The sequence below is a fragment of the Liolophura sinensis genome, chromosome 3 (assembly GCF_032854445.1).
Source record: "Liolophura sinensis isolate JHLJ2023 chromosome 3, CUHK_Ljap_v2, whole genome shotgun sequence".
NCBI classification, from domain to species: Eukaryota; Metazoa; Mollusca; class Polyplacophora; order Chitonida; family Chitonidae; genus Liolophura; species Liolophura sinensis.
Genome location: NC_088297.1, coordinates 15,769,148 through 15,792,554, shown reverse-complemented (window position 1 = coordinate 15,792,554; position 23,407 = coordinate 15,769,148). Strand labels below are relative to the sequence as shown.

The following is a 23,407-nucleotide window of genomic DNA, read 5'->3' as shown; positions in this document are numbered from 1 at the left end:
TCGAAAAATCTCAAACACGAAGCCTGCTGCGGAACATGCACAAAAGAGAAGATAAATGGAGAACAAATTCGTGCCAGGGAGTATTGGTGCTTCTATAATAGACCAGGCTGCCCCCCAAATAACGGCTGATGTGAGCAAGAGAGAAAGGTACGTGCCTAGCGGGCCGTGGGGAGGCAACATAAAGAAATACCGAACTTTCTTCCCGGTACAGTCTTTCTTCTTAGGTTTATGGTGGCTTGCCAGACAAGGATAGAAACAATTAAAACAGTGTCTTTTACATCCTCCACAGCACGCAGTTGTGTCATTTTCCCTAGGACGTTCATTTTCAATTTCGAATGTTACATCATGTTGAGAATTTTGCGAACTCGCGGTTTTATTCTTTCCGTTTCCGGTTTTCGACTCCCTGTCAGCATTTTTTGGTGGCTTGAGTTGATCAAGATCGAATCCCATTGTGAGGTGACTGAAATAAAAGAAGATAGAACCTCTCTGTTAATACCCTGGGCATATTGCTATTCAAGTAAGGAAATGCGGACCTGGAAGTTCATATCCAGCTCATGATGGCTTCCTCTCCGACCTTGCGTGGCAAGGTCTGCTTGCTTTGCCTGGTTTTCTCCCACCATAATGCTGGCCGCTGTCATATTATTTATTTATTTATTTGATTGGTGTTTTACGCCGTACTCAAGAATATTTCACTTATACGACGGAGGCCAGCATTATGGTGGGAGGAAACCGGGCAGAGCCCGGGGGAATCCCACGACCATCGGCAGGTTGCTGGCAGACCTTCCCACTTAGGGCCGGAGAGGAAGCCAGCACGAGCCGGACTTGAACTCCATATTAGACATATTAGTGAAATATTCTTGCGCACGGCGTTAAACACTAAAACAAAAAAAATAAATAAATACATTTCAAACTTGAAACTTTCCTTCTTGTTGTTCAGTACTTGAGGTTCAATAGAACATGGAGTTCGTGGCGAATCACTTATCTTTCACCACATTTAATGAAAAAACCTTCAAGCACGTGTTTTTCTATTTTTACCAAAGGTAATTTTGGCTTAGTCTGCTCACCCGTATTTCCTCCAACCATAAGGGTGATAGGTGGCGTATAAATATTTATTTATTTGATTGGTGTTTTACTCCGTACTCAAGAATGCTTCACTTATTCGACGGCAGCCATAATTATAGTGGGAGGAAGCCGGGTACAGCCCGAGGGAAAACCACGACCATCCGCAGGTTGCTGAGAGACCTACCCACGTACGGCCGGAGAGGAAACCAGCATGAGCTGGACTTGAACTCACGGCGACCGGATTGGGGAGAGGCTCCTGGGTCATTACGCTGGGCTAGCGCGCTTACCAACTGAACCACGGAAGTCCCCGGCATATAAATGAAATAATATCCCAGTCGTGTACTATGTTAGCATCTTAGTTGCCCTTTCAACGATTTCAACTCTTCATAAATCCATTTTGGCGATCTAATTCAACAGGAGCCTAGCTCCGAGTTAAGTGAATTTAGACACACTCATGAAGCAGTGTCAGGGATTCTGGACGCTCTGTTCATATTGTTACGCTCAATGTAGAATATCTATGAGTATCAGTACTCAATATAGAATATCTGTGAGTATCTCTAGTAAAATTCAGTGGACGAATTTACATACAACTTATACAAAATTTGCCCTTGTCTTAGACTAGTTACCCAGGAAACCTTAGACACTATCCTACCCGAGATTTCACTAAGTCATGTACTGAGACGGCGAGTTTGATCAGTGTGAAAGAAAAGACCTCTAAAAATCGAAGTATGCATGAATACAATTTCTTTTATTTTTTTTTTTTTTTAGATTTTTGTGAGTTAAAGGCGCTCAAACATTTGAATTCTTAGGCGGACTTTATGGGCCATACTATGAGAGGTTAGGAACTTCGACGTCACAGGAAGTTTATCCAACTCTAATCACCACACCGAAAGTTGGAATAACTTTTTTCACCGATGAGTAAACGATAACTGAATAATGTTCCCAAAATTTCCACCCTCCCGGTGGACATCAGAAACAAAGGTGATGTGACCTCAAAGTTCCTAGATACAGTCAGTTCTTGAAAAAATAGGTGAAAGTATTTTTAGGCACAGTCTCCGTTGTCTGTAGGATAAAGCTGATTTCATATTTTAGCTTCGTTTTACTCTAAGGCCTGAGCTCTCCAACCAATGTTCAATCAATCTCTTCAAAGAAGGCAATTCGTCGTATCGATTCGTTCAATATACGACAAGTTGAATGTAAAAAAAAAAGGACCAGCTCGGTTTCTTCATGACAATTTGGACATTCGGCGAAAATTCCCACATTTTGATTTGTCCTTATTTTGGAAGTGTATTTGACAAATAATGCCGTCTAAGCGCGGTCTTACACTGAGAATTACAAGCTCTCGACCGGAAACAGTTGTTACATCAGATCTAATCAGCGACAAGTATCGATGGCGTACAGATCTTTTTTCGGACAAATTCCAGTGGAATCAACCTTGGTAGACATACCAGACAAGTTTTTTTGTCCCATACCAAGCCAATGAATTTATTTGTTTATTTTTATTGGTGTTTTTCACCGTACTCTGGAATATTTGACTTATAAGACGGCGCCCAGCATTATGGTGTTAAGAAACCTGACATTACCCACGACCATCCGCAGGTTGCTGGGAGGTTCGTAATAAAAGGACACTTCAGGTAATTTTAAAAATAATAGTATTGTAGTTGGAATTAATTCATGAATAATATGTCCATATTTAGTGCAAACATGCAGAAGCAAATGCCAAGCAAGGTAATGCATCACTAAGTATTCAGTTATGTCAATTATTATCTTGAGATAACTCTTGATCTTGGTCATGTAAAGTGTAGGTTCGTATAAACAGTTAAACAATTCTTCTCTGCAAGGCAGATGACCTCAGTGAAAGGTTGCTAATCCAGGCGACGTCTCTAACTGATAACGCCTCACTTCATTTCAAATCATCCACTATCACGTTGTCTCTATCAAAGAGGTTCTTGACCGACATTTCACGATATAGTATCGAGTAACAATCACGATTTGACTTTGACCCGACATTTGCAATTTAGTGGTGTAGTCATTCATTAGTTAGTGATTGCTTTTCAGGGGATAGCAGATAAGCTTTATCAAACTGTTCATTAAGTTTGTATTTATGTTGTACCACAGTCTCTTAAAGGATTAGTGTCCAGATTTAGCTACTTGCCCTAAGTGTTAAGATTATTACCTATAGCAAGCCATGAGTAACATCATAGATGGCGCCTCTGGTAGTATGAGATCCTTACATATGAAGGGGAAAGACGTAATCGTCCGTTACTTTTGAATCACAATCTGTTCGCTCAAGGTCTGTAACGCTCGTCATTTTCGAACTGAATACCGCTTAACCTGGGCTAGGGGCCGTAAAGGCAGCCATGCTCATTACATCAGCATGATGCCTTTATGAACAGTTGCAATCAAAGCGCGACTGAGATACCTTGTGTAATTGTTTTTTTGACCTGGAACTCATTCATGGACTACGAATTTGAACTTTGATATGGAATTCATGCCTGGAATATCCACTGTCTGCCCGGCATCATTGAAAACTGATGTCCGCTTCTCTCTAGTGTGTTACCGGCTTTATTTTCTATTTGTATAATTTGTTATATACCTTTGTCTTTGGGAGGTAGTGTTAAACGTTGTTTTGGAAATGGATCTTACGATTATCGACTTAGAACGCCCTTTACGGACTACAAATTGTAAACGAATATAGGGCATGACACTTATATTTATATAACCTGTATAAAAATATGAACTGTTAAGCTATAGCTTTATGCCGTGTTACACTGTAGGTCTACATTTCGTGTGTATATCAGATTTAATATTTACCATTCTTTCCTTCTGTTACAATAAATACATGTATCATTCTGTTTCCTGAGTGGATTTACTTCGAAAATGTGTTCGCGGAAATTAATTTTTCCTTTATTTAATCAAGGCAATACTGAAAAAAATTCTTACAATAGGTTAATTTTCCTAGTTAAATTAGGGCTCGAATTACTCAAGCATGCCAAGCAGGTATTATGAAGGGTGTCTTTAATCCTTCGATGTCGCTAATCTTCGTAATTTGGGTCAGACGGACATTAAAATAAATGGGGGATGAATTATCACTTTGTAAAATTGCTTTCGCACATACCCTGAGCAATATTCAAAGAGATATCACCTGTTTTCACACGTTTGATGAGTAATTTTAATCAACAACCAGAATTTCAACCCCAGTCAATAATTCTTGATTCACTCAGTCAAGTGACTCGATTAGTTTCGGATTGATTTCAGTTTTAATCGTTCCCTTGTAGCCAGTCAGAAACCGTTAGCTTTGCCGTAACTGTCAAACGACCATTGCGTTGTTGTAAATAGTTCACAATTTCTTAGAAGCTCACTCATTGGTTCAGAGGAGGGAGACACAGCCAGTGGGACAGCATGTATCAAAGCGACATTCATTGGAAGCCATCACGTGGCTGTATCTACTTTGCTTTCACTTTACCGAAGATTGATCAAACTAATGACAAATGAACTCTCACTTTGTTTTATACCCACCAAGCCCTATCACCAGAGTTTATATACACATATATGTTTAAAGCCTAATTTTCCCCCATGCTGTTAGAATTTAGCTGTCCGCCAGGATTCCTTATCTCAACTCCTGTCAGCCCGTAATGAGTTGGCTGTGTTTGGTGGTCTTGTGCCACGAACCTAACTCTGTGGTTCCTCGACGACCCTTTTTACAACCGTATGCAGAACAGCAAACCATTTCGTGGAGAAATTCGATATGCTTGATGTCACTTTGTGTTTTTTTTTTACTACTGAACTAAATGGCGAAGGTCTGACAGCTCGTAATGCTCGATTTACATGACCTCACTCGGCGGAGATCACCGAGTGCTGGAGTAAAACATGCTTAAACCCAGCCTCATTGTCTAGTGATTTTAAGTGCCATATTACTCGGATAACTGTACTTTTTTCCCATATTTTTTTACACTCAATTCAACAATATATACAGTGGTAGCCAATTATGAAAAAATAACCAAGTTGAACATTAACCCTTTAAAGTTAGAGCAGCCTCATATCATTCTCTAACATCCCCTATAACGACATGCATGAGAAGTAGCTCTTAAAGTTTGTCACCGCTGCGCCTTACTTTCGGTGCCACAACGAGGTTGTTTTGGTAGCCATATTGACTGATCTTTACGCTGGTATTTGCTAAAATCCTGATTAATTTTATGCCTGTTGTTGATCTTCAAGTCTCGGAAAACCGCTGGCTTTGTCCGTAAATGCGTAGTTTTGTTGTTGTTGTTTTCGAACTCTGATAACATTGTATTCTTACCTATCACAACACGTAGTGTGATACTTTGGCCTATTGATTAGCGTATTGATTACGGGCCTCTCACCAATGCAATCGCTCTGAGTTCAAGTACAGCTCATTATGGCTTCCTATCCAGCCGGACGTGGGAAGGTCTGACAGTAACATGTGGATGGTTGTCGGTTTCCCCCTGCCCCCCCCCCACTTCCCCCGGTCGTACAAGTTAAATATTCTTGAGTAGAAATCAAAGAAATAATTAAGTACGTTATGTGACGCATGGCTTTCAAATGCCCTCCAGAACTGATACCGAATCTCTCAAACTGTTTATATTACTGATCACCAGCTAACTTCCGCGTGTGTACTTTGCTTTGATCACGTGTTTAAACTCCATATAGCGATTTGATTTATAATCAGATTTGGAACGAAAAATAGACAAAGGTAACGTGTCTTATTATTGGTACATAAAGACACACCTATATATCTACTTCATTTCCTACAGGGGAAACTAATTTACTGAAAGATCCTACAAATATATTTCATTTGCGACCATAGCTCTATCTCCCCGCATACTTCTTACACATATTCCACTCTTTACAAAGTAATTTTCAGTTCTGTTCCAGGATGTTAAATTAATTTATTTATTTCATTGGTGTTTTACACCGTGCTCAAGAATATTTCACTTATACGACCACGGCCAGCCGTATGGTGATAGGAAACCGGACGAACCCCGAGGGAAACCCACAATCATCCGCAGCTTGTCGGCAGACCTTCCCACTTACGGCCGAGGAGGAAGCCAGCACGAGCTGGACTTGAACTCACAGCGACCGCATTGGTGAGAGGCTCCTGGGTCACTACCCTGCGCTAGCCCGTTAACCAGCTGTGCCACGCTGAAAAACCATTTCATAACTTTATCTCAAGCGTATGAACACTTTGTTCATACTGGCGTCATATTGTCAACTTCCATTCGATAAATTTTATCCACACTAAACATAAAACTGTGTAAAAAAATTGCTTGACATACTCGAAGTTTAATTTCAGCTCCTAAATCAGTCCATCTGAATCTTTAACGTCTGAATAAATACATCAAGAAACAACCACTACACATTTTAAACGCCGTTTAAAAAAAGCTTCAATTGTGTTAACTTTGATTAGGTTGGCTTTTATTTGAACCAAGTGGTTGCTCTTTCCTTAAATGATAATACTGACATTTGCTAAACATTATTCAGAAAAAAGTTATTCCAAAAACATATACAACTTCCCTCTTTTAGTGTATTCCAAAGAAATAGTTTTGTTGAATGTAAAAGATCTCTTACCGTTTTATCAGGACGAAGCTGTCTCGACATATAGCACTTTATTCTGAAAAGTTTCAGATTTTCTGTTCCAGAAACCAGTCACGTTCGGCGTCAATAAAAAAAACTGGTTAAATTTTAGTGACGAGCGATTCACAGCCAATCAGCTTTCCATCGGTGACAAAGTTTACGTGGACGTTCTTCGAGGCATTTGTCAACTACAGAAATAACACGCCCCAATGTTAGATGCATACGTGAGCTCAGAGGATAACGAGTATGGGTGCTGAATACAGGCTTGACGTGAAGGACTCAGAGCTACACATAGACCTGGGACCATAACGCCTTCGTTACACGAACGTTATATCTTGTGTCCTCTGATAACATTATCAACGATTCAAACTGTTTAATGGGTCATGTTTGGTGGCTTTGGTTTATTTATGGAAGCCCAACCCGACCGACTTCTTAACCTTTTGCAGCCATATAGACAAATATTTTTTTTTTTAATTAACATTTAACGCTTTACTCACGGAATTTTACTTTCATATGAGTCATAATATAGGATGCCCCAGTGCCACCATTTGTCAGTACGAAGCCACAACCGAACTGGCGAATGCTAGATTAGAACCTACAACCTCATTGGACGAGAGATGCTCTGCTACAACGAGAACAACGCTTTAGGCAACTGAGCCACCGAGTGTACCACGTGAGAGTATCTCCACTAAGACCCCAGAAAACGCTGACAGCGGGAAGAGCCACAAATACCCTGTGCAATATCGGAAATGAACCCATACCTCATGAGTCCTTTACAAGTGTCTTAAATCACTCGGTGACTGCCTGCTTCGCTTATATAATGTTAAAGCTAGTGCGTTTTCTCGCCAAAGTGACTTTATCCTTAAACTGTGTAGTCATAAGATGGAATCCATCTCCCGATATGCCTTTAGTTTCATGCAAGGAGTGGAGGCCGCTCTCGAATATTCTCTGCATTCAACAACAACAGCAGCAGTCCGCTAATAACAGTGCAAACATCTTGTCGTCTCGAAAACTCGTCTCAAAAATCATTTCACCACATTCTGTATCTTCTGTGCCTAAGTTCTCTGTTAAGTTATTCGCTAATCTTTTCCGCAGATGTAAACTTTCCCTCGACATTTCGTTCGCCGGGCACGAGACGTTGCTTAGTAACGGTAGAACGTCGATCACCATTTTCCATTGACCCAAAGAATCTCATTCATAAAATGTGTATTCAGGAGCCTGCGGCGTTTCCTTCTGAAAAACAATCAGCTAACATTTCTGACAGTTTGAAATGAAAGTAAAACATCAGGTAACATTCTTTTATTCGTTATATTAAATTATAAGTACTGACTGTAATATTTTAGGTTTATTTGGGGTATGAACGAAAAAAACCACGGTGCAAACTTTTGTATGAACCGCTACTCGGATCCATATAGTTTTGCACAGCTGTTTTGGGGGGTTATAAACCTGAAACATATAACAGTCAGTCCTTAAGTACTTTTTATGTTGATTGATTGTTTTGTTCATTCATTGTTTAGTTTCGTTTTCGTTGGTTTACGCAATACTCAAGAATTTGCCCTCCCCCATGACGGTCAGTATTATTATGGGTTGAGGAAACCCAAGTATCAGGATAAAACTATGTATTTTTGGCACGCTTTACGGACGAGCATTTCCAGGTGGGACATATGCCATTTTGCCGTAAGACTACATCCCAGAGGGTGCCGTTGACCGGTCATTGACACCTGTGTCCCTTGAACGTACTTTTCAGTAAAGCATAATACATCAACAACGTACTCTTTTTTGTAGTAAAATATATATGCCAGTACGGAACAAAGACCCAGGAACCTCTCACCAGTGCAGTCGCTGCGAGCTCAAGCCCAGCTCATGTTGGCTTCCTCTCCGGCAGTACGTGAGAAGGTCTGAACATTCTTGAGTACGGCGTAAAACACCAATCAAACAAATAAAAAGTAAAATATATATGTAATTAACACATGATCGTCATCCTACAAGTGAAGTATTGAGTATAGGCAAAAAGAACAAAAGGCCACCAATTGCATGAATTTATTTATTTGGGTGTTGGTCACTTTTATGAGTGCATGGATGAGGAGACTTTGAAATAAATCATTCTCATTTACCTTTTGTTTGACGAAAGCACTAAATAAATAAAGTTATGCACCAAATTATGAAGATGTTTTATCGTAGTATCGCAAAATGAGACGTAACACTAAAAAAAACGCTTTATATTAACGAAGACTGAATAAAGCATCCCAGGGAAGAAATACAGTGCTTCACAACATGTAATTTGACAACTGAAGTGGCCCATACCGGCAACCATACATAACCTTCCCGTATCCTTGATAGCGACACACTGGAGACTTCAGTGTGTAATGTGCTGATTTTACTATAGGATTTTCTTTTTTGGAACACATTCAGGAGTCAGTGCACTCTTTATATCGATGATATACTGATGACAGTACTGGGGTGAGGATAAAAGCATTTACTTTCTTGGTTTCTTTGTAAGTGTCTTCGACATTTAACGTCACCTTAGGCGTTTATTTATTTATTTGATAGGTGTTTTACGTCATACTCAATAATATTTCACTGATACGGCGGCGGCCAGCATTATGGTGGGAGGAAACCCACGACCATCCACATCACATCCGACACTGTTTCAGTCCTTTTACGCCTATTAGAGATATTACGTCTCAATGTAGCGTGTGGGTTTCAGTGCTGCCTCACTGAAACGCCATGCTGGCAACACCTAGCATGACGTTCCACGTTATTCTGATGCCAAGCAGGCCAGTATCTCTTATTATTCAAAGCGCCAATCCGGAAAAATTCCAAAATTACCTCTTTCAAAGACAAAGCACAAGATATGTTCCTCATCATTTCACTGGATCCACGTGAAACGATAAGAGAATGCAACCCTTTATGACCAGGAATTCAAATCCAATTTTTGCATATCTGATGAAATTTTTTAAGTGTTCGCTTTTCGTTCTTGTTTTTTTTATTTTTTTTCGTGCATACTCCCATTCCACATCCAAAACAAATCTTTCCTACAATCTCAGGTCATATAAACGCCATTCACGCGCAGTGATCCTATCTCTATAGCTGACAGCGATCACGTGTGCTTCATATCGGCCAGTGGATGATAAACAAATGAATGTAATTTAAACCAGGGATGTTATCTCGCACTGAGCATTTGTTAGGGCCAGATAAATATACATCTGATACATATATATCTGCTCTAGTATTTAATGAAATAATCTGTTGCAATAACAGAATACCTCTATGCGTCATTCATGCAACAGACTTTTTGTTCAATTTAACAGGTTATTAAATGATAACAATACATTCCGTTCAGTGAACGGCTCGCTCTATTCCAACAAAAATGCATCAGTGTTTCTCTTATGCACTAGTTCAGTTCGTTATTCCAAATAAACATGAAGTGAGAATCTACTAACACAGCCAGAACCACCACAGGACACTGCGGGCCTTAGATATGTCTTGCAATCAGAGCAAAACCGTGTAATATTGAAAATCGACAATTTATACACTAGCAAGCTACACGATTTGGAGACTGATTTCATTCATTCGTCTAGAACATTCCTTGCGCCTTTCCATCATAAATAACAAATTTGACTGCTTCTTTTTAAATGATTCTGTCCTAATTTCGTACTTTATATACTTTCTTCGTTTTTCTTCGAATTCTTTTGGGAATTGACGCTGTGGGCATCCAGTTGATTGCTGGCTGGATATAACCCGAACTGATGTAAATGTACAAGAGACCAGGTTTCCCCTGTTACATCTACATGTGCTCGTGATCATTTGTCAGCTATCACACTGTCGTCCCTTCTCTGGTTTTACTCTCTGTGCTCTTATCTTTTATAAGGTATTTCTGCATAAATCAGGATTCCGCTGGTTGATTAAGCATCCGCCTAAAGCCTGTGATCGCTTCCACGAAACCATGGTAGGCTACGCTGATTGCGACTGCCATGGTTGTTACAGTCAACTTAGTCTGTGATAGCTTTGTGAAAGAGTCTCTTGTTCTTTATATATTGATTTCAAATTATTGCATATATTACCTATGATGACAATATAGCATTTTGAGTACTAAACCAGTGACGTCTAATCAATTATAATTAGCATGAATGCATATTATTTTACCTAATTCTGCATAGACATAGAATTCTAGTGGCACGTAAAAGTTGTAGCTATTTAAGCACTAAAATGAACAGATAGAGTAAAATCTTGAGTCAAGAAAATTGACACGAGACCGGATTTCACCGGGTACGTGTGACCAGTTGCCAACTATCACACTGTCGCCGCTGCTTCAATAAATGTACTCATTATCAATACTCAATAAGCTTGCTTCATAAACATTACATCAGTAATATTTGAACCACATTACACTCGATTTTAAAATGTATAAACAGTTATAAAGAAGAATTCGTAAGTATTTGTACATGTACAAAGAATAATTTATGGTCAGCCACAATGTATTACGGGCTGGGAGTGGGAGAAGGGGGGTGAGTGTCCTTGAGGGGCGAAAACAGGATAATAAAACAAGATTAGTATTACGGGCTGGGAGTGAGAGGAGGAAGGTGAGTGTCCTTGAATGGCGAAAACAGGATAATAAAACAAGATTAGTATTACGGGCTGGGAGTGGGAGAAGGGGGGTGAGTGTCCTTGAGTGGCGAAAACAGGATAATAAAACAAGATTAGTATTACGGGCTGGGAATGAGAGAGGGAAGGTGAGTGTCCTTGAATGGCGAAAACAGGATAATAAAACAAGATTGATATTACGGGCTGGGAGTAGTTAAATAATTAAAATCTTTTCACATAAGTTCTGATGATGATTATTACACCACTTAGGTCACTAAACTCAAATCAACTAGTGTTAAGCCAGTTCGGCGTTTCAGGAGTCTCGTAAGTTCACAAAGGTTTGGGCAAGGCAAGGTGGGGTAGGAAATTAACGCAGCACAAAGATGGGATTTTACCAAGATAGCGGAGAGCGCAGTTGAGTTGACGTATTTTGAATTGACTGTAGTCTATTTCTAGCCTGTCGCCCACATCCTGCAATCTGTAAAATCAGTCATATTGCTACCAATATTGCCTGTTGTTACTGAAACATGGCAACACAATCTCTACACATTGATATTTTGTGCGTCTATTTTATAGCAAGGAAAATGCAATAGGAATACTTTTTCTAATTCTTTATGTTAACCTTCATAAACAGCAAGAACGCCGTCATCATTATTCAGAAACAAGTGGCATGCTGGACAATTGCTGTGGAGAGTAATTGTGTTTTACACCAAAACGAAGCGGTCAGAACAAACTTCAGGCAGTTACACAGCCTACACTATTGACTCAGAGATGTACCTTGTTTATTATAAAAACGGAATTCCCTAACATTCAAGTTTAAACCATACTGTCGCGATATCATAAACTACAAGATATAAAATAAAGTTCTTTCATAATGGTGATAATTTGGTAAAGCCTGCAAACAATGTCACATAGGGCAGTGTCAGAAACAGGGTTTAGTGTGAAGTCGATAGTAGTTTGGGTGACTGGGGTCGCCCTTCGTCAAAATAAATTACCCTCCACGCCCATTGTCCTGTTCCCAATCTGTTTAATAATTAAAGCATCACACGAGGCACTTAGCGCTTGAAACCGAGCACGTGCAGTTTAACATTATATAATAGAAAACGTGTTCTTTCTTTTTTCTGCAAGAATATGCCCTTCCGTTATAGCCATGTGTAGATCCGGTGTTGTTACGTGACAGCGGAATATAGGCGACTGGCTAAAAGAAATAAACCCTAACCACCATGAACTAAACGCCACTTACCTACATTAATCAGATTTCCTACTTTGTCTCACCCATACCAGCGTGAACTCGCTAGACTTCTCAAGTGCCGACATGTCTTATTTACCTACATGTAGACACAATGAGTTCTGTAATTTTCCTATTTCATACCATTTCTTTAGATGGCAATAGTGTTTATGATCATTTCCTCGTCAACATCAGTTTTCTCCACAGTCTGATGGTCACCAAGGCGCTTCCTTTCGAAGAGATATCCCACGACTGAGGCAACTGTTGCAAGGAATTTCAGCCCCGCCCATAGTCCAAGATAGCCAAAGCGTAATGACTGGTTGTCGTAAAGAGCGCATGCTCCAGTTCCTTCGCACGTCCGGTTCCAAACTGAACAGGTTGAATCGATGACGAGCCCAAAGACGGTTCCGCTAGGTAGTTCTCCTAGAAGTTCAGATAATATTTTCAGAAATAGACAACAAATAAAATAACCTTAATTATTTGGGAAGGAGGGTGGAAAGAGACTTAAACAGCCACCTCGATTGTTTCAGAGTTGCCTTCTAACTCTGTAAGATTAACCTTTACTCTGTAACTCTTTCCAAAAAATTGCAAGAGATCCTTTCAATATCCTTGATAAAAAATTTTGATCATAGCCTCTTCATTTTAGTTGTCACGCAACCGTTTGATTGGGGCTTAATGCCGTACTTAAGAATATTTCACTTATACGAGGGAGGCCATGGTTGGAGGAAACAAGGCAGAGCCCAATGGACACCCACTACCATCCGCAGCCTTCTGGAAAACCATCGGAGAGGAAGTCAGCATACGTCGAATTTGAACCGTTTGAACAGCATTGTTGTGAGTCTCATGAATCATTCTACTGTGATAGCAGTAACCACTCGACAGGAGGGGAATGAATAAAGACACAAATAAGAACATACCCATCACACGCTTGACAAACGCCATACAGCCCAGGGCTACGGCTTTATCTTCTTTATCAACGCATCTGATGAGACAAAAATCGAAGGGCTGTATGCGGTTTTACGTCGTACTGTTTTCGGTCATATGACGACGAGCAAAAGTGATGACGCCACTGACACAAGACGTGACACCCAACCAGTCACATTTTACTGACATCAGTCCTGCTTCAACCTTACAGTCCTGAGCGCCAAGCCAGCAAAATCGAGGCATATCTAATTGCGAAGCCCTGGACGTAACCATCCCAAAATACATATTTATTTATGTCATTGCTGTTATGTAGTATCATACTCAAGAGTTATTCACTTTATATACGATGGCGGTCAGTTTTATGAAGAAAGCAAAAACCATTGAACTTTGGCAAGTTGCTGAGAGACTTTTTCACACATTTCACATACATATATGCATACCACATTGGCAGAATGAATGAATGGAAGATTAAGGATTAACGCCACTTCGGCAATATTACGGCCATATCATGGCGAGAACAAGTTAATATCAAAGGACAGTAAATTGTATTCAAGGCAAAATCACATCCAGAGTCAAATAAAAATTTGAAACTAGATGTTCGGAAGAACATTTTTAAGACCTTATTCATAGTCTTCAGCGAACACTAAACTTGTGGCCTTGCACAAACGGCCACGTGAGTCTTGTTTGAATGATCAGTGTCAGCTTAATATTAATTAATTATCAAAACTAGTATAGTGAACATAAAGTAATAACCATATTTAAAGGGGTCAAATTCGATAATACCCGAATGCTATAAGCAAGAACAGTATTTTCGTAAACACAAATTAACAAAATAAAAACTGCTTAGCCAATTGATATAAAATTACCTGGTATATCTTATATAAAGTGATCTTGAATCAATCTTGAGCAAGTTTTCATTAAGTTAGCATTATTAATGATCAAGGTCAAGATGATATTCAAAATAATTAGAGACGTACATCATAAAGAGCAAAATCAGAGCAGCGTCGCTAGTGTTATAGCTGGCAAATGGTCACACGTAACCGGTGAAATATGACCTCTTCTCCATATACTTCAGTTCAGTTAGTTTTGCTCTAACTGCTCATGCAAATACTTAAAAAGTATCAAATTCCTGGTGCCATGGCTTAAGCAGAATTAGGTAAGAAAAACTGCAGTAATGTGAATTGTAGTTTATTAATCGTCACTGATCTAGAATTGCTCAAAATGCTGTTGTTATCATATTTAATATATGCAATAACATTAAAATAATGCAAAGGGACAAGCCTCAAGGATACCTAGTACATCAACAGAATTCTCATATATACAAGATATACAAGAGACAAGAAAATAATACGAGCTATAGCTTATTTTTTCCGAAATTAGAATAAATATTTACCGAACTTACCGTACAGCTAACAGTGTCCCGGTTATGGCGCCTATAGTTTGAAATAGCGCAGACACTGACAGCAAAACAAGAAACGGTACCATTGAAGAACACTTGGCTTTTGCGCAGAATCCTGGGACTGCATTTCCGCTTCCGGTTGAACCGATGCAAGAACACTGCTGGAAAGTCTAAAGGAGGAAACCAAATTTAAAATAGTTGCTGCCTATTTACATGTACTAATTAAAAACAGCGATGCTCGAATGCATACCACATGACGCGCTGTACGGGTCAAATATTGGACTTGGACGTGTAACAATAGATAGGATTCTACAAAGAAACCCAAATACGGTGATATTCACAAGATCAATATGCTTTAGGTCAAAGGAGAATTAATTTCATACGCCATCTTTTTCAGCAAGCTTTTTGAGCAATCTCATGCAGCGATTACACAAGATCTCAACTGAACGTACATCTCTACGTCTGGTGTCACCATCTACGAGTATACGATCTCACTTAAAAGAGCGACAGTCAAAAAGATATGGCGGAAAAAATGCACGCATCACTTTGTGATGTGGCGTACAGAACCACGTGAATGTTTGGCATGTTATATTTTTCACTTTAAATTCACCAATTCACTTCAAAAATAGTGCAACCTGCGGATGGTCGTGGGTTTCCCGTGCTCTGCCCGGTTTCCTCCCCCCATAGTGCTGACAGCCATCGGTTAAATGAAATATTCTTAGAAAAACACCAATAAAATAAATAAATCAATCAACGCGCTCGTATAAGCCTAACCGTTATCGTTGCTGAGACGTTTATAACTCTTACCTCATTGGCTGATTCCGCACATCCAGCAAAACATGGTGACAGATATTCGCTTCCATCTGACCCGCAGACCGGAAACACTTCCTGCTCTACGCATGAGCATTCTGAACCACACAACGGTTGACTAGTATACATGGAAAAGCCAAATATTGTTATACAAAGTATATACATACACAGTATGAAGTGTACCAACATTATTATCTCTCCAACTTTTGATGCAGTCGAATATGATTATAGAAATGTATACATTCTCAAGTAAGATATGGAGAAGCACAGATAAAGTAATATTATGCAAGACAATTCTTCAAATCAAATGCTACATACTCTAACACAAATTATTTCACCCGGTGTAAATTATTCCGTTTTTCTTCCACAATGTTCACGATATATATGTAATATACTTTTGTTTGGCTCTAAAGATCTAAATTACGAAGATAATAAACTTGTTTTTCAATGTGTACATAACTTTATCAATGATACCAAAAGGTTTTATGACCATGGTAATGGTAGTAACGATGTTAACATTGTAAATAATAATTAATTTATTTCAACCTATATTCTGTTATCTGAAATATGTATTCCCATATTTATATGAATGTAAATCGTTAGCTATTATATTGTTAATTGATGCTTTGAAGAGATCTCCGTAGTAGCCATTAGGCTGTAAGAAATCCTCGTTAAATAAATAAAGATTTAAATTAAATTAAATCTCAAATTGGAGTTCATTTATTGATTTATTGGATTTTTCTTTTACGCCATATTCAAGTCTTTTTTTCACTTGTGCGATGGAAATCAATCTTATGCGTGGAGGAAACCGGAGTGATCGAAATAAACCACTGACTGTTGGCGAGTTACTGAGGAACTTTCCATGTGTGACGCACAGATGTGCACGACGCGCTGGTTACAGAGGTGGTCTTCTGCGGGAGAACACAAAACACCGGAAGTCAAGAAAATCTTACACGTCAAATCACAATTTACTATGGTGCCATAGCATTCTTTAATTACCTATACTGATTTGGATATTGCCGTTTTTCAGGAGACTATTTTAATATTACAACGTAGCAGGAAAGATTGGCTTAAACCATATAAGTAGCTAAACGAACACATTTTAAGGAAGCGTGTCATGTATTGGTGCATTATATGTTTCACTTTGCCTGTGTACATGAACATACTTTGGACTTGGAGCGACAGCAATTTTATGCCCTTCGTTAAAATGCAGAAAAATTACTTTGTAGATAAGTATCACATTCAACCCTGTTACCACACAGGGCCCGGTTGGTCGAAAGCGTATTAGCTAATACTGGTATTAAGTCACATTTTATATTTAAAATTTTAACCAAACTAAGCAGCCAATGCAGTTCTCTAAAGTCAAAATATAACAGCCGCAGTTTTAATTCATATTTAAAGTACTGGTACACAAAATTTTTAAAGCTACGTACAAAATTGAAAACTTGGCTTAAAGTTAAATCCGCTATTATGTCTTAAACCAGCTTTGAACAACCGGGTCCAGAAGTTTACGTTAAAGAAAAGAACACATTTATACAAACTATATGTTAAATGAAAGAGCTATACAAACTGTGTGGAATTCTTTTTTTTTTTTTTTTAGATTTTTTAAAGTTAAACATCGGTATTTTCTACAAAATCCACCGATTCGAGGCACATTTACAGTCCCGCCATGTTCTAGGTTTGTCCATTCAAAAGTTTCGTCCTCGTTTCGTCCTCTTCAATATTCATAGTGGCGTCACCATATGATTAACGTGCTTTTCCAGTCTCAGCTAAATACGTATGTATATCGTGATTATCTTGGATTTTAAGGTCTGTGAAAGCCAACGCTAAAAAGGAAGATTTTGGGATATACTAGAGGGCCACATCATACCTGCATGCGTGGCTGTTGTCTGCCAAACTGTGTCTGGAATGCCATGTCCTGAAGAGCTACTGGGTGAAGCTCAGCACGATGACGTATGTAATCTCTTCAAATGCCGGCGTAAAGGAGACTGCTAAGCCTTCGATGTTTAACTATTAAATACTCAAATAACAAGGTCTGCTGACAGAAAACTTAGATATTTTATTTATTTTATAGATTGTATAAATGTGCTCTTTTCTTTTAAGCCTGTATGTCTGTTGTAAATAACAGGACATTTGCGATTTGTGAAATGAGCCAGCGTATACGAAGGGTAGTAAATAACCGATAAGCTCTCATTGACGCCTAAGCAAAAGACAGGTTCACCTTTGTTTTAAGACATCGATCTCCAGCTTGTCTGAGCAAGCAAACAAAGTCATGCCAGCCCTAGCGGCTGTAGACAAGGTAAAAGCTATGATCATCAGCTTGAACATGTTCAGTGGGTTAAGACGTAACCTTGATACCAGCACCCCTGCTGTGAGAGCACCGATATCCGCGACTGCAGCCGACGCCATAGCTGTTAAAGTAAAAACCTGAATTCATTTAATGACCGAACTGAAACGATTAGACGAAAAGACAAAATAATATCAAGTTATTAAAAAAATGCACTTCACAATCACTGTAAAGATAAAACGTGGAAAAATTTAAAACATTCTTATTATTATAGAGGCAATGTTAGTACATGTAAGTACAGTCAAAGGCATGAAAGTAAGATGACAAAAGTGAGACAAGTGGCGTTTACATACGTTCAACAACTATCGGTGCAAAATTTTTAAGTTAATCGTATGTGTATCTAGACATTTAGCCCTTCCGTTTCGTTGTACATATATATGCCTCGAGGCTACAGTTCGTCCAATCTGTGTTTTGCGACCTTATTTGTGAAGCAGAGCATTCTTACTTCTCCTGAGACTAGCCAAACAATAAAGGTCTTCCAGTCTGCTTTCTTTCTATGTGGTTGGGGTACGACAGGAGTCCTCTTTATAACGAGTGCTCTTAAGACGCTTGTCATAAACAAATACAAAAATTACAGATGTATACCTACCAACTATTACATTGCTTTTCCAGGTTGGTATTTCGAACTGTATTTCTATGTACTTTGTCATGAAAGAGAGTTTTCCCCAAAGTCCAAAGGAGGTTAACGTTTGGGCCAGGACATTGCAGCAGTAGGCAGGATTCTTTACCAGTCGTCCAAGCGCTGGTAGTAAGTCTGCCAGAAGTATAAACACAAGATAATTACTATTTAATTGTCAAACGTCTTGATTTAAACCTCAAATAAAAACAGCGAGAGTTGGATTCGAACCAACGATCCCAATGTCTAAAGATCGCTCGATCGCTGCGAGAATATTACTTCAGCCTAACACCCCCAAAGATTCAAACAGAAATAGGATATTTTTATAGTACATACACTCATGGATTAAAACCTGCAAACAGACACAAGCTGTCGACGAAATGAATATCTTAGAAAAACATCAGTTTATCAGGCTTTAAACCGCTACATACTCTCCCCATAAAGAAAGGCATAACTAGAAAGTGTTTGTGACATTAGATGCTGAGAGAAATATCCATTCGTAACCTCGGTCCATGGGTGAATGATTTATTTATTTGATTGGTGTTTTACGCCGTACTCAAGAATATTTCACTTATACGACGGCTGCCAGCAATATGTTGGGAGGAAACCCAGCAGAGCCCGGCGAAAACCCACGACCATCCGCAGGTTGCTGGAAAACCTTCCCACGTATGGCCGGAGAGGAAGCCAGTATAAGACGGACTTGAACTCACAGCGACAACATTGGTAAGAGACTCCTAGGGCATTACGCTGCGCTAACGCGCTAAACAACTGAGCCACTGAGGTCTTCATGAGTTCCGCTAAGTACTTTATCACTGCTAATTATCCTTCTTTGAACAAGAGAGCTTCTACAAGGTGAAAATTCAACAAGTGCTTTCATACTTCATCACCGCCGTCGATTATGTGAAATATTGAGGATGGCGCAAAACACTCATAAAAAAAAAATAAAATGCATAAATAATCATTTAGTGCATGTGTTTGTGAACCCTCTAAAACAAAATCTGCCTCGGACTAACGTCTTTGTTTTTCACTGTTCTTACTTGACCTTAAATACACGCACAACACATGTAAAATGTTCTTATACCCTTCATGTGTTGAGATCTCTTCTTCTTTTTCTTCTTCTTCACTGCCGCCTTTTCTGTTCTTCCTTCTTCGTGTCTGTTTATGCGTTTTGGGAATGAGAAGAAGAAGGAAACCGACCATATGGCGGACATTGTCCCAAAAACCAGAAAGCCCAGCCACCAGGCACCAATCCAGCGGGGATCTTTAGGGCCGAATCCTGGATCTACAGCAAAGATCTACAGTTTAAACACCAGAATTTATTCGTTTGATATTTTTACTTGATTGATGATTAACGCCCTACTGGCTTAATCAGAATTAGGTAATTTATTTATTTATTTGATTGGTGTTTTACGCCGTACCCAAGAATATTTCACTGATACGACGGCGGCCAGCATTACGGTGGAAGGAAAACGGTGATGCATATCGATATCTATGCATACATACATACATTTTCCGATTCATTATTTTATGCTACATATACTTATGTGCCTCGCAGTGTGCAACTCAGGGTTGGTCATGTCGCCTCCAGTCTTGTGTTCTTTCCATTTGATCGCAATAACATGAAACTTCATATAGGTCAATGTACGTACCATACAGGTTAACGTAAAGTCGATTAAACAGTCCCCCGAGCAAAAACGCCGCAACGCCGCCAAGTATGCTCAGAAACGTCATTATACCTGTGAACAGAAATAAGCAAATTGTTTTTAACTAAAAAGATGGCACTTTCCAATTTTACCTCATCGATGAAATCAAGTAAAATATGTTTGGAGTTAGGTTTCAAATCAGTTGGGTTAGTTTGTAATCATACAGTGTTACTGTATAACACAATACAATATTATTAAACAATATGATTACAAATAAAAAATGTACTTTAATGATGGCCTATATAAACTTATTCGGTAGTCAATATACTGCTTTGTGAAAACCATGACGCCTAAGTGCATTTTCTTTTATTTGCTTGATGTGGAATGTCATTGTCAGGATCTTTTCATATATATGCCTGTGAAAGGGGGAATAACTGGAGTAATCCATCGCCCTCCGACATGCAAGGCTGGATTCGAACTCGCGACCTCGATGGCGAGGAAAGGAGTGTCACTGAAAGCCAACGCTTTAACCTTCAGAGCCAACGAGGTTACACAGTCATTCAGTCATTCATTCATCCATATTACATATGTCATTATGTCATCCCCTAGAAAATTGATTATAGTTTCACTACATCATTGTCATGACCCAAGAATGTATATTTTTGTGGAGTGAATTCACCCCGCGCCTTAAGAAACACAGATGGCTGGTATGCGTTATTTACAAAGAGGTTTGCTTTTATGTTTCAATATACCGTAGATAAATGGACAGAAGAAACTTTGTGGACTTACTTTACACAAATTTCAGAACAATCAGTGCCAGGATCTCCACTGATTTCTATACATCATTAAATAAAAGAGTAGACCGTTTTGCTATAATCCCCTCTCGTTACAAAAGCCAAAAGAAGTGACATATCTGGTATTTGTCTCCCCGTCTGTCAATAACTTTAAGGAAAAAGCTATGCATTTGGATGACATTTGGTACACAGGTCGGCGTGGGGCTAAGAGCTAGTGTATTAAAGGCAAAGAAAACACCAGAAGTATTTATCTGATGAAAGACCATTAAACTCTGTCCAGGCAAATAGTTCGCTTATTTTTTAATAATTTTTCTAACCAACTAAAATGCATTTAAAACACATGATTCTATGGTTATCTGTTAGGACCCAGATTCGTTTCAAGGTCCATTTCTTAAATGCATTCATAGCTCTAAATGGAGATACATCTTGATTGATGAAACATAGCAATCGATGTGTGTCATGCCGGACATGACATACTTGGTTTCAATATGGTCAGAAAAGGCAATTCATCTGACATTTGCATAGTGCTTTATGCTAGTGTGTTTTTTGCCTTCAAATTTTGATCGCTATTCGGGTTGCTTTAAGACTCCTCACAACCGCGACATAGATGAGGAAACAGAGTACTGTCCCTTTGGCTGTAATGGAAGAACTTTTACACTTAGCTGTGCTTTCGCCTTTCAAGTTGTTACCATTGTTCTGTTCTCTTCAACGATATGCACATACCCACCTACAGAGTACCCAGTCGAATGTTTCTCAACGTTGTCATCCACATACGAGATCTGAAGCGAAGTCTTGGGACCATTCGCCATTCCTTGCAAAAGGTAAGACGTCGCCAGAAGACCATAAGCAATCCAGGACCCGGAAATGTAAGAGCTTCCCTCTTGCGCCTCGCAGTTTTCAACATCCGTCAAATTTGCTGGTAGCGAATCATTACGACATAGCATAGTCAAACCCCAAATTGGTGTGTCGGATTTATTAAGAGAGCTCGGCCTGAACTGGCGTGGCTTTAGAATGAAATGAGGTAGAGCAGCTAGGATACCAGCAACGCCGATCATTAGGTAAATGGCGCCAAGAATTCGGGGACGATGAGAGGTGGAGCCAAGATGGCTGGCTGGGATCACAAAAATCAGGTATCCAACGCTGTAGCCTATCTTTAGTGAGCCGCTCTTCGCGCTGCTGAAGCCAAACTGTTTCTCAATGGTGGAAATCTGAGAGCTGATGTAAATACGTAAAAGATTGACGCAAAGACCACCCACGCCTGCCATTACCACAAAGGTCCTTATCAGGCAAGTCGGCCGCCATCTTGGAAAGCAGGTCAGTTTGGCGCGATTTTCCACAGAATCTCTCCGCATAGGTTCTGCCACGTGTTCAACGGATGTTTCCAACCCAGATTGTTGCGTAATCGCTTGGATCATTCTTACGTAATACCGGCAAAATATGCATATAATTAATTGAGAAAAATGCACGGCTTGTGTTTCCCGCCTGGACTGTTTGACGCTCACCGGCAATTCTTTGCACAATGGCTGAAAAAATATGATATGTATCAATAAATAAAAATGATCATGTAACAAAGTGAAGTCAAGCTGTTGATTTTATTCCAGATTTTCATTGGGCAATCGTCTGTCTCACATTCACCTTATGGTGAATAAATATAATACTGAAATGAAAAAGAAAAGAACATGTAGTGCATCGCTGGTGAAAACGCACAATGTCATCTAATAAGATCGCAACTAAATTTGCATGACCGATATTGAACAATGTCTTTTTTCTAATTTGAATTGCAGCATCTTTCAATAAAAAAATGCAGAAATTGCGAATTTTACTTTAAACACAAAGACCTTTGTTTTGGGACTTTTACAGGGTCTTTAGTGTCCCTCTTGGGAATGAATGTCGGCTAGAAAAAATGGCCGTTCGATGCAAAGGACAACATTTTGGCCATGCAGATATTTGACCTTGGAGCTCAGCAGCACTGAAAGTTAGCAAGACAAAGAATAAGTGTGTGTGTGTGTGTGTGTGTGTGTGTGTGTGTGTGTGTGTGTGTGTGTGTGTGTGTGTGTGTGTGTGTGTGTGTGTGTGTGACATTTTAGGGATCAGCTCCTAAGGTAAAGTAGTGGCCATTTCCTATGCATATTTCCAAAAACAACTAATTCGATTTTAATAGAATGGTATCTTTGTTCCGATATTCAGTTACTTCTCGGTGGATTATTATATTCAGTTATATGACGGCCGTCAGGTTAACCAAGAGCACGGATTCTTACATCGACCTTCGCAAAGTCATAAACACCTTGACATAGTTTGACCTGTTTTCTCCGTCATAATGCTTAACGCCGTATTAAAATTATCAGTGACATTTTCTTGTGTTCCATATGAAACACAAGCGAAATAGATCAGTAATACTTAATACC

General features: G+C 39.3%; 1 protein-coding gene across 1 annotated transcript; it reads right to left on the bottom strand.

Annotated features, from left to right (window-relative positions):
- Nucleotides 1-12,620: 12,620 nt before the first annotated feature.
- Nucleotides 12,621-22,267, bottom strand: LOC135463412 (solute carrier organic anion transporter family member 2B1-like). Its single transcript, XM_064740672.1, has 7 exons — nt 21,730-22,267; nt 20,215-20,301; nt 19,647-19,847; nt 18,539-18,703; nt 17,824-18,013; nt 13,387-13,451; nt 12,621-12,892 (listed from the first exon to the last, which is right to left on the bottom strand). The coding sequence occupies exons 1-7, from the start codon at nt 22,265-22,267 to the stop codon at nt 12,621-12,623; spliced, it is 1,518 nt and encodes a 505-aa protein (XP_064596742.1).
- Between the last annotated feature and the right edge of the window lie 1,140 nt (nt 22,268-23,407).